Here is a 13,615-nt window from a genome sequence, read left to right on the forward strand (position 1 = left end):
GAATGTAAGTAGAAATGAGATGTTCGCTAATTGAATGCAAACTTTCTTCAAAATTGATATTTGTTTACAATTGAAGGAACGAAGAAAATGAAGATTTGTTGATTATAATGCATTGCAGATTAGTTTGATTTTATAGAAAATTGAGAATATTGCAAGTTAAGACGACATTTATTTATCATAGCAATTGATGTTGACTGATTTCGTTCACTATTTTTTATCAGTATTAATTATCATTAGTGAACAGCATTGACTATTAATGATAATAAGAAAATAAACATACATTTTAGACTATTGCTTTCCATAAACCACAAATCTTAGTGTTGGTTATCATTTTATCAGCATTTATAACTTCACTTTTCGCATAATCAGTATTCCTTCGTTACTATTTACGCCTGTTCAGGAGTCATATTGTCGGAGTATTTCGAATGACAATTTCGTGATAAAATTACAAGCGCTAATAAATAATATCAGTGTAAGCATTCTATCAAAAAATGAAAAATGGATGAGATAGATTTTTTTTCTTATCTACTCGATTTCTGTTGCATTTTTAGAACCATGCAAACTTTTAAAAAGTTTATCAATTATTTGAATTTATTCGGTTGTTTCTAAGCTTTTCTCCTATTATTATATAATCAGTAGGCATTTTATGTTTTTTGTTCTTTAATATATGATTTGTAGTTTTTTCAAACTTACTTACTATCATGTGAAATGATGGATCTTTCTTGCACAACAACTATATCACAGATATCGTTTCAATGTCTACGACAGTTAAAAAAATTTGATATGTTATGATTTTGATGTTTATATAATGACTGATCATCTAATTGCTTATTTATATCTCATAATTATATTTTGAATTTCATTTTTAAATAAACGTTATTTAGAAAAGTCAATTATGCTTGTCAGATTAGTGATAATTATTTCAATGGCGCAGCTTGCTGCAGCTACCAAATTCCCGAATGGTACCGACACCAAAATGAATTTTTTCAGCTGTGGCCCTAGTATGTTTAAACATTTAAAGATTTAGTAGTGAAAAATAGAGTTTGAGAGAGCGATCTATCCATCTACTACATTATTCTTCATTCCGGTTTCAAAAAGTTTAAGTCTACCTGTTTATCGTTTGACGGAACCATTCTTCATCCGCGGAATTGTTCATTCTTCATATGTTTTTTTTTTTTTTTTGAAAACAATTAGATCAAATAAAGAAAATAATTCTATAAAAGAACAAAGCGAAAGAGAAGAGAATAAATAGATTATTGCAACTGATGAGAAAAGAAATGTTGTCGATGTTAACAACTTTAATTTTAAAATTTGTTGGAGATTTCAAATAATTTTTGTGTTGACATTTCCAGTGAATACTATTGCCGTCTCATCCATAGAGCTGTTCGATCGAAATGGTTTGGCAATGTACCCGATTAGATTAGAAGATTTGGCAACTGTCAAATTGAAGTCTTACAATAATGGAAACATGGTGAAATTTTTTGTAACGTATTTCAAGAATTACTATTAACAAAACTTTTTATAAACTAAGTACTGCAAGTTATAATTCATTCATTACTATAATAAGCTTTCTTCCATTTAATATTTTTGTGGTCTTTTAAATAATCAAAATTCAGCAAATGCATATCCAAAAGAATTTAATTAATGATAAAAGTTTGAGCTACAGATTGAAAAAGATAAAGTGAATGTAGAAGTTTATGCTTATATGGAGAATGACGGGACATGGACGTGGAGAAATATCATTCCGGAGCCATTCCGATTTTTGTTGTAATTTTAAAATAATTTAGCATTGTTATATTTTTGTTTAGCATTGTTATATTGTTATAATTTAGCATTGTTATATTTTTGTTTAGCATTGTTATATATTTAGCATTGTTATATTGTTATAATTTAGCATTGTTATATTTTTGTTTAGCATTGTTATATTGTTATAATTTAGCATTGTTATATTTTTGTTGCATAATAATGGTCATTTTTTAATTAAAAATGAAATATTTTCTAAATTATTAAGGAAATCATTGCTATATTTCCAATTATTTTCCAATTGTGTACTTTTTGCAGATTTAATATCGATGGCTGTAAAATGGCTCATAACTGTCCACTAACAAAAGGCGATCTCGAATTAACACTGCCACTTAATCTCTACAAATATGCAATACTTTTTAAATTCATCGACAAAACTGTGAGTCTTTTTAGGTCTCAGTGATAAATTTTTATTCAGTAATATTATGTCTTAAATGTTTCAAAAACTGCATCAAAATTTTTTCATTTTTATTCATTAAAATATTTATTCTCTTCTAGATTATGCTATTCATATATCAGTTAAGAGAAATAATTTATTGTTTGGAGTTCAAAAAGCTTCTAATTTATATGTTACTTACCGCCAAAATATTACCTGCAAAAGTTTCGTATCAATTTTAAAAGCTGTAAGAAGTATGAAAAAGTTAGAAATCAAAATTTAAATATTTCAGTTAGCTCATCAATTTATCATCAAATTGTACGACGCTGGAAGTCGTCAAGAAGTTTCCTGTGAAATCATTCAGTTTAATCTTGTTTAAACGATACGAAAAATGAAAGCTCACATCTATAATTGAACAGTATTAAAAAAAAGATGAATTTAAAATTTTGCACAAAATTTAAAATTAGGTTTTACGCTTTCTGAAGTTTTTACACTTGAATATATCAATAAAGGAATACAAACAGATTTAAGCGTCGAAAACATTTAACATAAATTAGTGAATGTACTGTTATGAGAAATAATTTCAAAAATGAAAAGACAATCCATGAATCTAGTTTCAACCACTACAACCAACAAATTATACACGCAACAAGAGATACGTCAAGTCTCATGAAAATTCATTTACAAATTCTGTCAAATTTATAGAAATATTTAAATATTATCTTATAGACAGAGAGAGAAATGCAAATGTTAACAGCATTACATAAAAAAATTAATTGATATTGTTGCAATTATTTTAAACTATTAAGAGTTATTAAAGTTCATTCTTCGTGGCCTTAAATTTCTCAAATAAAAGCAGTCAATAAAAGAACTAGATTAAGCTATTAAGCTAATCGATGGTCATGAATCCAGTTTCAACCATGATATATTGACATGTACGTAATATTAATGAGAGAAGCAAACATAAGCCATTCATCAGGAATGTATATTTTTTATTTCCGGAAGCGATTTCCGGATTAGTCACAAGGCTAGTACTGCATATGTCTGTAGTCAATCATTCCTTTTTATTCACAACACAGAAAAGAAGAAATCTATGAGTTCGGGATCACCCGGGAGACGAGTAAAACTGAAAGCCATGAAACAACGGTCATTACACCATTTACTAAATCAGTAGTTCTTTTTAATCACAACACGACATAAGACAATCTTAAATATTACTCTTTACACATAAGTCCTGCCATTAATTACTTATTAATGCAATAGTTCTGATAACATTTGCACAATTGTTAGAGTGCTATAAAGACAAATTCAAGAAGTAATAACTGATATGATGAGAGTGTGATATTACATTAAGATGAGATATTACATTGCCATCATTAAAATTTTTGCACTAAGCTCTGCTGTCCGATATTCTCACCTATCCTTCATGACGAATTCCTAATGCAAAGTTTCATATGAAGAAGAATAACTGATATGATAAGAGTGTGATAACATGGTTGTTTCACGGCTTTCGATTAAGTCCATGTTCCATGCGATCCTAAAACTGTCCCAAATGATAGATTTCTTCTTGTTAGAGAGTCTTAATTTGATTATACTATTTCCAGTAAATTTCCGTGAATTGAAATCTTAGAGTTTCGTTTTTCTCTCTCAAAGTTGTATTTTATCAGAGAAAAGTTCATGCTAATGATTACATAAATGTAGTTTCCATCGATTTCTCATCAAATCTCGACTACTGAGAATTCCTCTACACAAATTCCACAACCAAAATAATTTATTCAAAACAAACTGGGATAAATTTGATTATGAGCTCAAATATGCAACCTATAATTTATTTGTTTGCTGCCAGAAATGAAATATCTATACGTAACACTTTACATCGTTTAATGCTTTCATAAATTTCATCGAGAAATGACTAATGAGACACTCATTTATTTAAGATTATTGAAATTAGACAAAATTTGACACAAATTAAATATTTGTAAATGAATGTGAAAATGTTATATGTTTGATATCAAATTAGAAATGAATTGAAAGCTTCATTATTCCACAAAACAAGAAGAAATTTTCTTGTTTTTATGGGGTTAAACTGTTGTACTTTTCATTCCAACTGATTCTTACTTATTTCTGCTGCGAGAGGAAAACTATAAATGCATTTCACACCTGTTAGTGAATGCAGGTGAAGAGAAAAGTTACTTACCCCTTTTGTTTGTTGTCTCAACTTTGCTGTTATCAGTTTAAATTATTCTTATTTCCTTCAGATTTTAATATTTCCTACCTGATTTATTTTCTTCACTACATTTTTCGGCAATAAAAAACATTTAAAACTTTATGGACTTTTTTGCATTTTGAACCATTTATAATTTTAATGAAGTTATATATATATAAATAGCTCAACTTACCTAATTACAGCACGAATGCGGCGATATATAGAAGTGAAAACAGGTTAGAAGATTAACAACTAATTAATCAATTAAGAATTAGTGAATGGATTTTTCAAGGTTATGAAATGTCTGTTACTATGTAAACTTTTATTATTGCATCAAGTCATCATCTGGTAAGCACACATTAAGTTATAATCCTTGTATTTGCCTAACCTATTTGCTTTTATGCTAATTAATCAAATTATCAGTATTATCAAAGTTATCCTCATGATTACTTTGATTTCCAATCATTTTTTTTAACACAACAATTCATGATAGTAAGAGTGAAAGCTGCAGTTTACTTTGCCAATTATCTTTGATTCTGTTAATATTGACAAAAGTCATTTCATTTGTTTTTGGATAAGAATCTAATTCTTCCTTTTCCTAAAAATGTTTTATGTTTGCTAAACCACAGTTCATGGTATCATAACATTATCTTTTCGTTAATATCATCTATTGCTAATAACAACTGATTATTTTAATAATTAACAACTAACAAAAAAAAAAAAATTTTTTTTTTTTTTTTGTTAAAAGGAAATGGAATAAATTCTTGTTTATCAAATCGTACAAAACTTTTTTCCAATGTCTCATTATTTTCTATACAAATGATTTCAAATTCTCGAAATCACTGCATATCACTAACAAACGAAATTTTCATTTCGCTTCTTCCGCACTAACAGACGGATATTTCATTGCCATCCGATGGCAGACAGGAATTGGGCGAAGCAAGGACGTAGCAGAACATACTCTCGACATTTTCAAGAAAATGAGCAAAGTATGACCACTTTGAAAACTAATCTTGAATCTAATATCCAATTGGTGAATATATTAAATGAAATAGTTTAGTATGGAAATAAAATTCATAAGAAGTTAATAACGGATTTTCCCATTAATAGTCATTAAATGAAGCCAAGCGACAATGTGGTGACCTCGCTTACCTACTCCCACACAATGCTGATGGCGTAATACATCAAAGATCTAATATAAACTTCGCATTTCTTTGAAATGAAATACAACGAATAAAAATAGAGCATGTTGAAACGACAGGTTAGAGGACGTACAAAGATCATTTGCTTCATTTGTTTACTTCATCTACTGTACACCTGTTTATAAATCATTGTCATATGTCATAAATCCATAACATATTCGTTTTAATTTATAAATTACAATAAGACGATTTTCTGCTCTATTTGGTAAGTTCGTTTAATTAAGTTTGTGATTTGTCAAAGAAGGTGTGACACATATGAAGCTATGTGAAAGCAAAGGATTCTTTAATTTACATAGGTAGTTGATTTCACCTTTCAATTCTTTTTTATCCTCTGTAAACTGCATGTTTCAGCTTAGTTTTTTTTTTCTTTTTTTTTAATGCATCAATTCGTTGACATCTTTTTTTCTGCTGTCACAAAATTCTTCATTTCATTTAACACTCCTATTTCATCTTGTTAAAATGTAAAAGATTTCTAGAATGTACTACGATAACAAGCAAAGAAGAAAATATTGGATTTGTTAATAAATGGCGTTGATTGTTTAGTAAACAGTAAAACTTATTTTTACCAATATACCTGGAAATTTAAACAGTGGCTATTTACGATAAAATCATAGCCCTTTCTAGATCATAATTTAAAAAAAAATCTTTTTTTTTAAAAAAACTTTTTTTCATTTTAAATTGTTCAATAATGTCCACTATTTCATTATCATAAATTTAATTAATATTGACATTAAAAATAAATATAAATAGTCATCGCAATTTAAAGTTTTACAATTTCCATTTATAGCATCTGCATATCTGCTCACAGAAACAATTTGATTGCACCACTTTCGCTGACCATTTTGATATTTGTTGAGAAGATTGGAAGAAACAATTGATTGTTACTCTGAATGATCAAACTTTTAAAATGTCATCCATTACTAACTGCCTTCTTTGCCTTGCTTTTCTGCTGGTATAGTTTCACCTGTCACTACTGGTAATATGTTCAATCCGAGATATATCCTTCCATTTTATCATTTCTGCTCATTTTTTCTTGTCTACTTTCTTATCATCCATTTTCTGATAGCTAGAAATAGATACCAATTATCACAGAGAAATAATCATGTCATGTCATAATTTTGTCATCGCACAATCGTTTTCGTTCTATTTTTAAACTTCAAAATAATTTTTACATTTTCTCAATAATTTTTATGTAGTTTACTTTTTTCTCAATTATAGTAGAACGCTAAATGAAAGCATTCGACATAAAAGCCAAAACTTAGATTTTTTTTGAAAAGAAGTAATTGAGCTATTTGAACCAATCATCTGATGGAATGAAATGGAAGCGAAACATCTGAATAATAAAAACGATTGTCACTCAAAAGCAGAACTCGCAGAATGAGATCCTTTTTTACCGGTTCGATTGAAATAACAACTAAGTTCCTGTTTTAACATCTGCAAAAATTTTGTTCTCCTTTCCATATCATATTTATGATTTATTTTCATTCTTTTTTGTTATTTTAACCTTTTCATTTCATATCAGTTCTTCTTTAATTTCAATTTGCTTCATTTTAAAATTCAATATGAAGTCATACTATTTAAATAAGAATTTCTTCCTTCAATCATTAAACGAAATATAACATAGCTTTTCATGGAAGTTTTTCATGCTGAAACTATAAAAATAAGTTCAGATGGAGACCAGTTCTGTACTTATGTATATACAAAGATGAGTCACTAATAATTACTGATAACAAAAAAATTATAAATTATCGATCTGAAATGTAATATCTTCAACACTTCCATTGCAAATCCATTTCTCTTCCATACCATTATCTCATCTCATTTCATTTCATTTCAGATAAAGGTGAAATTGATCTAATTTGTCACTATAATTCAGTTGGTTAAACAGCTCTAAATCTAATAATCTTTCTTCTTGATATTATGGAGAAGCATATTTGTATTTTATTAGTGGTATCTCTTCAATCGTATCTAAATGTTTCTTAGAGATAATATGCAATAGTATTAACTAATCTAAATTATTCTGTTTAATCTCTCATTTATCTGAGAGATTATCCTCATTTACCAGCACATGGTTTCTTAACTTTTTTTCTCAATTTTTAAAAATTTTTTGAAGATTAAAAGAATTTTTTTTCAAGTTTCTTAAATTTTAATGTTTGCTAGCAATCATATGACTGTATTCAAGTCATTTTCAAACAACTTTATTTTATCATATTCTAAGCAAACAACAATTCTAAACAATTTTTGAACTGTTATAATTGAGTACAAGTGAAATAAAACTAGAAGTGAGTCACTGATATGTGATAGTGGAAAATAGACAGAAACTGGTTGAGTGTTTGTCGTCCCTTCGAAATTTTGCAGCAAATGTTTGCATTATTTAAAATTTACATACAGTCACACAAGAAAATTGTTCAAAATTAAGGATAATAGAAGATTTGAATTCGATTCACCAAGGATTAACTATGACTCTTATCAAAATCGTAGTCTTCAGCATAACCAGACACAATCTGGTATTTAATGGTACTTAAATATCAAACAGTTCTTTGAATGCTTCTTCGAGGGTTTCTTTCCATGACAAAAATTTACCGGATTACTAATTGGTGTTCAGTCATCAATCTGCTTAGCAAACCGGCTGCATTAACTTATTTAAAGTCATAATTGTCATAAGACATTATATTGATTGAACTTTACATTTTCTCTGCACCTAACGACTTTATTCTATACTTTTTGAATGAAATATATAAGAGTTTTTAGCAATAAACTCAGTTGCATTATTGTTCTTTTTCTCTTGTTAAACCACGTTTGATATTCCAGTTCACGTTAACACATTTCAGATTATTTCAGACCTTAAAAGAAGTCTTTTTCCTTGATTTATTCCAAAACATTATAAAAGATAAATTTGAAGTATACATATACTCGTCATTCACCATTATTCTTTCTTAAATCTCATCATTCTCTCTCAAATTTTAATCAATTCAAATTACACTACCTAACAAATTCTTAAATTTGAACCACAAAACCAGACATTGATGATTATACTTTTCAAAAATTTAGCATTAATCTTAAGAAAGATAAGCACTAAATATTAGAAAGGACAAATTCATTTCTTTGCCGGTCGATTTGTTGAGAGAATATTTTTATAATTTTTCCCTCTTTTCTTTACTAATGGATGACAATCGGAAGAAAAGAATTATTGCAATAGTGCAAATTCCTTTCCAACGTATCATCCAACATGTGGTAATCGTTTCGACGACGATTTTGTCAATGTTCAAATATGCTACATTTCCTGCAGCAATGACTCTCTTACTTATTATTACTTGTTATTTCTTAAATTATTAAATTTTAAAATGTTAATTAAATCAAAAGTAGAATTTTGACAAATTCATTCAATTCATTTGCAGATTTGAAAGCAAAGGTAAAATATCTGTTTTTCACTTCGTCCAATTTTCCTGTTTGCATTGAAGATTTAAATTTGACAAGAAGTTTTGCTCTTTTATAAAATAGAATTGTTATCAGTCCTTTGTAAATAATTAGAGAATGTGAGAACGTAAAAGAGAAATCATCTCTTAGAAATGAATCTAATCTTTTCAAATTACTTTTAAATAACACAGTCTTGAGATTCTTCTTATCACCATCCACATAAATTTCCATCCTGATTTTATTAACTTTAAAGATGGTTTTTTGAAAGTTTAATTAAAAGCAGATATTATGAATGATTTAGATTTGAATAGTTGACCAAACCTAAAAGACCAAATCGAATTGATATTTGCACTGGCGATCAATACAAAAAAGACTTTTTAGTTTTTTTTTTTTTAGTTTCTTAACTTGTATTTATCATTTATACCTTTAAACAAACAATCGCTTTTAGACAACTGGACTAATTTCAGTGGACAAATTGCGCACAATTTTGGTAATGATTTGGTAACACAGTGGCTTCCAGTCAATTTGATGATAAAAACTGAGCTTAACTTAATGCATTAGTTCAAATGAGAGACCTGTGAAGTAGTGAAAAAAGATTGCCTGGAAGGTGCTTTGAAAATTTTTTTAACTTTCAAAGTTCATTTATTACTTAGTAGGAGTGAGTAAGAAATGATTCAAAGAGATTTGATCTAACACTTATGTGACATGAACATTTTTCTAACACTTATGTGACCTACCTCATTTTTTCAAACATATTGATAACCTTCAAATTCAGGTCATTACTCAGCGTCAAGTTAAATAATAGCTCAGTTAGTAGTCATTCATCCATTAGGACAATTAAATTCCCTTGCACTTTTAGTTATTTTTTTAAAATGATTGCTTGAAACTCCTCTTATATATCAGATTTTTTTTTCTTATACAAATTTTAAATAATTTTTGAAGATTCAATCCTTCCCTAAAATTCTTGCATATTTAGTAATAATTTACGTGCTGCGATAAATGTCAGTTATGAAATTTACACGAAATTTGCACTAACTAATCAATCAATGATTCGGACAAAATGAAAAATCTTCAATTTTCGGGGAAATGCAAATTTGAAGGCAAAAAAAAATGCTACGAAAACCGCTAAATTTTTGAAAAAGTGCGATTTTTTAAAATTTTTAAGAAGTTTTTGGATGTGCTTTTTTTAAAAAAAGGAGAATGAAATTTTTTGCAGAGTATTTTTTTAGCTCCGTAAGTTAAAATCTTGCATTCGGCGCTTCTCGTAATTTTTGTAAAGTTGAAAATGTAAATTTTGGAATTGCAAATCTCTACCTTGTGTAGTAAACAAAATTTTATGTCAAATACAAATTTTATTCAATTGTTAAAAGTAGGAACGAATGCTATAAGTAAAAGAAGGATTATTTATTCAGATACAATCCTATTTAAATAGCACTGTTTATTCAAATGAAGTAAAAAAGAATTTACAGATTGGTTCAGAAGATAATTTTCCAATACTCTTTTACATATGACGTCATTGTTTCATTTTTGTGAAATATTTTGTTATGTTTGCTTCATGGAAATGTAATGATTAAAGTTGTAATCATTTTACATTTTTCTGATTGAGCAAGCAAACAGTGATTAAATTGCTTTATAGCAGCTATGCTCTCTAATATATATTTTAATAGAACTGAGCAAATCCTTGAAATGTTAATGACACTAATTTGCTCTTTGATTTTGCCATCTTCTGAACATATCTTATGTTTTAAATATGTTATAGTAGTTGGTAGAAATTTATTGTATGTCAAAGCAAACAGTGATTAGGAAATTAAATAAATAATTAGATGAAGTGCTGATATCGATAAGCTGAGTATTTATCATTTAGTGTTTTAACTGTTATCAGGGATGTTACCAATTTAGGGAAAATTTCAACACAGTTATTTGTAGAGTTGAATAATTTGTGATAATAGTTAAAACACTGAATGATAAATAGTAATTTATTTACATACTGATATTATTTATGATTTCAAATACACTATGAACAGCGTGCAATAACAAATAGTTGCGGTTATGTCAGAATAATTCTTCTGATAGACAAATGTTGAAATGAAGCGATTCGTTTTATTAGTTTGTTTAATTCAATCGATCCCATTTCCGTCCTTCCTTCCCTGTCGAAAACACAATTTCATTGGAAACAAGAAAAAAAAAAAAAGAAATAGGCTGTTATTATTGTCGTGCAGAAGTAAAGCATATCTTATCGCTTTATTCGAAATCTTATTTTTGCATTGAATTATTGAACTTTTTTAATTTCATTATTCTCATGTAATTAGTTAGAAAAAATGAATGTGCCGAAATTATTTTTAATTTCAAGGAGACATTGAAATTAATTGTTATGTTAAATTATAAAAGTCCAGGAAAATTATTGCAAATGTTTGTCGTTATATCATTTGAAACTTGTCGTTTGAGATTTTCAGGATTATGGATGATTTTCCGGACAGTCTAAAATTCATCTTATACATATCTCATATTTTTTTCAGATCGTTTTCGTATTTAAGAGGTATATTATTTGCGATTCATAAAGGAAACATGTTCAATTCTAAAATTTTGTTTTATGCGATTTAAATCAGAAAATTTTATTTAATATTATATTTATTAAACACTATTTTACACTGAAGTTTTGCTTGATAAATAATAGCTGTATCAATACGATAGCTTTAAGAATTTAAAATGCTTCAAAATGTGTTGCATATAAAAATTTAAAAGCTTTCAATTTTAAATTAACTCAAGATATGCTTGTCAGATCTCTTTCTCAGATTAAAATCTTAAAAAATCCTTGTGACAATATGCTAATACAAAAAAATAAATATCAATGAGTTAATTTAAAGCTATTCAGTATTTCCATTTCTATAAGCTAACTGGTCACTCAATCAATGTCATTGAATTATGTCTTACATCAATCAGAAATAATCCATATCAGGAAGAATAATCAAAGAGAGGAGAGGAAAAATTGAAAATGTCAGATGACTCATTCATAGAGAAGCTAAGAAGTGAATACATTCCGTTTATTTCTACGCTATTTTCAGATAGAAATTTTCTTTATTAATTTAATTTAACTCTGATTAATTATGGAATCTTTCAAAGTAAAGCCTTAATAATAGGAATATTTCCTTATTATTTACACTTTTTTTCTGAGTGAAATGAAACAGAGAATAACGAAATAAATGCCAGTTATCGATAAGGAATTAAGCGAAGTTATCAGATATGGCTGACTGACTGACTGATTGATTGATTGATTGATTGATTGTTTGATAGGCTCTGCGGTGCTCTCTTCTTTGTGGAACTTTATATTATTTAAAGATGAACTAAGACTTTCTCTCCTTGATTAACTTATTGGGCATATCAGTAAATATAAGTTATTAACCATTATCACTGGTGTATTATCACTAGTCATTAGTTATCAAGCAATGATAGATAGAACTGATTGTTTAATCAGAAATATTATCGTAAGAACTCTCATCACATTATTATATATGCTTAGTACCTTGCAAATTTACTTTTTACGCTGCTACCATAGAAGAGGAAAAATTAGCATCAACTTTTCAATGAACTGATTGACTGACTGCGAATAGAAATTTTCCCATTTAAATTAAACGACACGATAGCTTTTTTCTTCATTTCACTAATTTCTATTAAATTTTACATTAACTTTCCTTTGTTTCCAAACCTGCTCAAAGAACGAACAAATATTTTCATTTATTTTATACTTATCATTGTTCAACAAATGATTGCAGTTTATTCACAAATCTTATATTCAAAAACTATTAGTTTACGACGTTCTGGAAATTGAACTTGTTTACATATACTAATCACATGCCACATTAAAGCTATTAGTTGTCGTAAATTAAATTGAACTTAAATTAAATTAAAGCAAATTACACACCATTCAGGTCAAAAAGGAAAATTATCGATTTTTGTGGTGGTGTTGATGATAGCAAATTTCAAACATTTTTCAATGATAATTCTTATAAATGTTTATTATTTACCTCATCAACAGCAATGTTTTATTTGTATTGTCTAATTCACCTATTGATAAATCTATGCACTGATAAGTTTGATGATAAATCTTTATGCTGAATTCCTTAACTTCTCCGAAATAGAAAAAGAATTTTTTCCTTTGTAAACAAATCATTAAGAAAACAATGTTCCTTCGTAAATTTCTTATCAATGAATTTGTCTTCTATTGTCTTATCACCAACATACAAATTCTTTCCTTTTTCTTCTTTAAAATCAGAGTAAACATTGGTAGCAATCTAATCAGCTAAAGAACTCTCGAATTTATGCAAAAATCAATAATATCAGGGAACAAAACATTCTGAACTTTCACAATATTAATATGTTTATTCCATAACAAATTATGGAATATATTCAATTATTCATTTGTAATCAAAAATAAAGCGCACTTATCCGGAATCCACCACACTTCTGAATACATATTTTAGCGCTTTTTTCAGCTATGAAATTGATTCCTTTGCTTTAATATGAAAACTTGTGGGTATGTCACCATTTTTTATCTTTCTATTCATGCTTATCTTCATTTATCCTCACCAAATATTGGTGCTCATTATCTACTAA

At 27.7% G+C, this 13,615-nt stretch overlaps 1 protein-coding gene across 1 annotated transcript; it reads left to right on the top strand.

Moving 5' to 3' along the window:
• Positions 1-925: 925 nt before the first annotated feature.
• Positions 926-2,558, top strand: Bm1307 (Uncharacterized protein; the record flags this gene model as incomplete). The annotated part of the gene is made up of 5 exons (XM_043079101.1): positions 926-1,001; positions 1,353-1,471; positions 1,667-1,767; positions 2,062-2,182; positions 2,472-2,558. The coding sequence occupies 5 exons, from the start codon at positions 926-928 to the stop codon at positions 2,556-2,558; spliced, it is 504 nt and encodes a 167-aa protein (XP_042935035.1).
• Positions 2,559-13,615: the final 11,057 nt, after the last annotated feature.

This window comes from Brugia malayi (genome assembly GCF_000002995.4).
Source record: "Brugia malayi strain FR3 genome assembly, contig: Bm_v4_Chr2_contig_001, whole genome shotgun sequence".
NCBI lineage: Eukaryota > Metazoa > Nematoda > Chromadorea > Rhabditida > Onchocercidae > Brugia > Brugia malayi.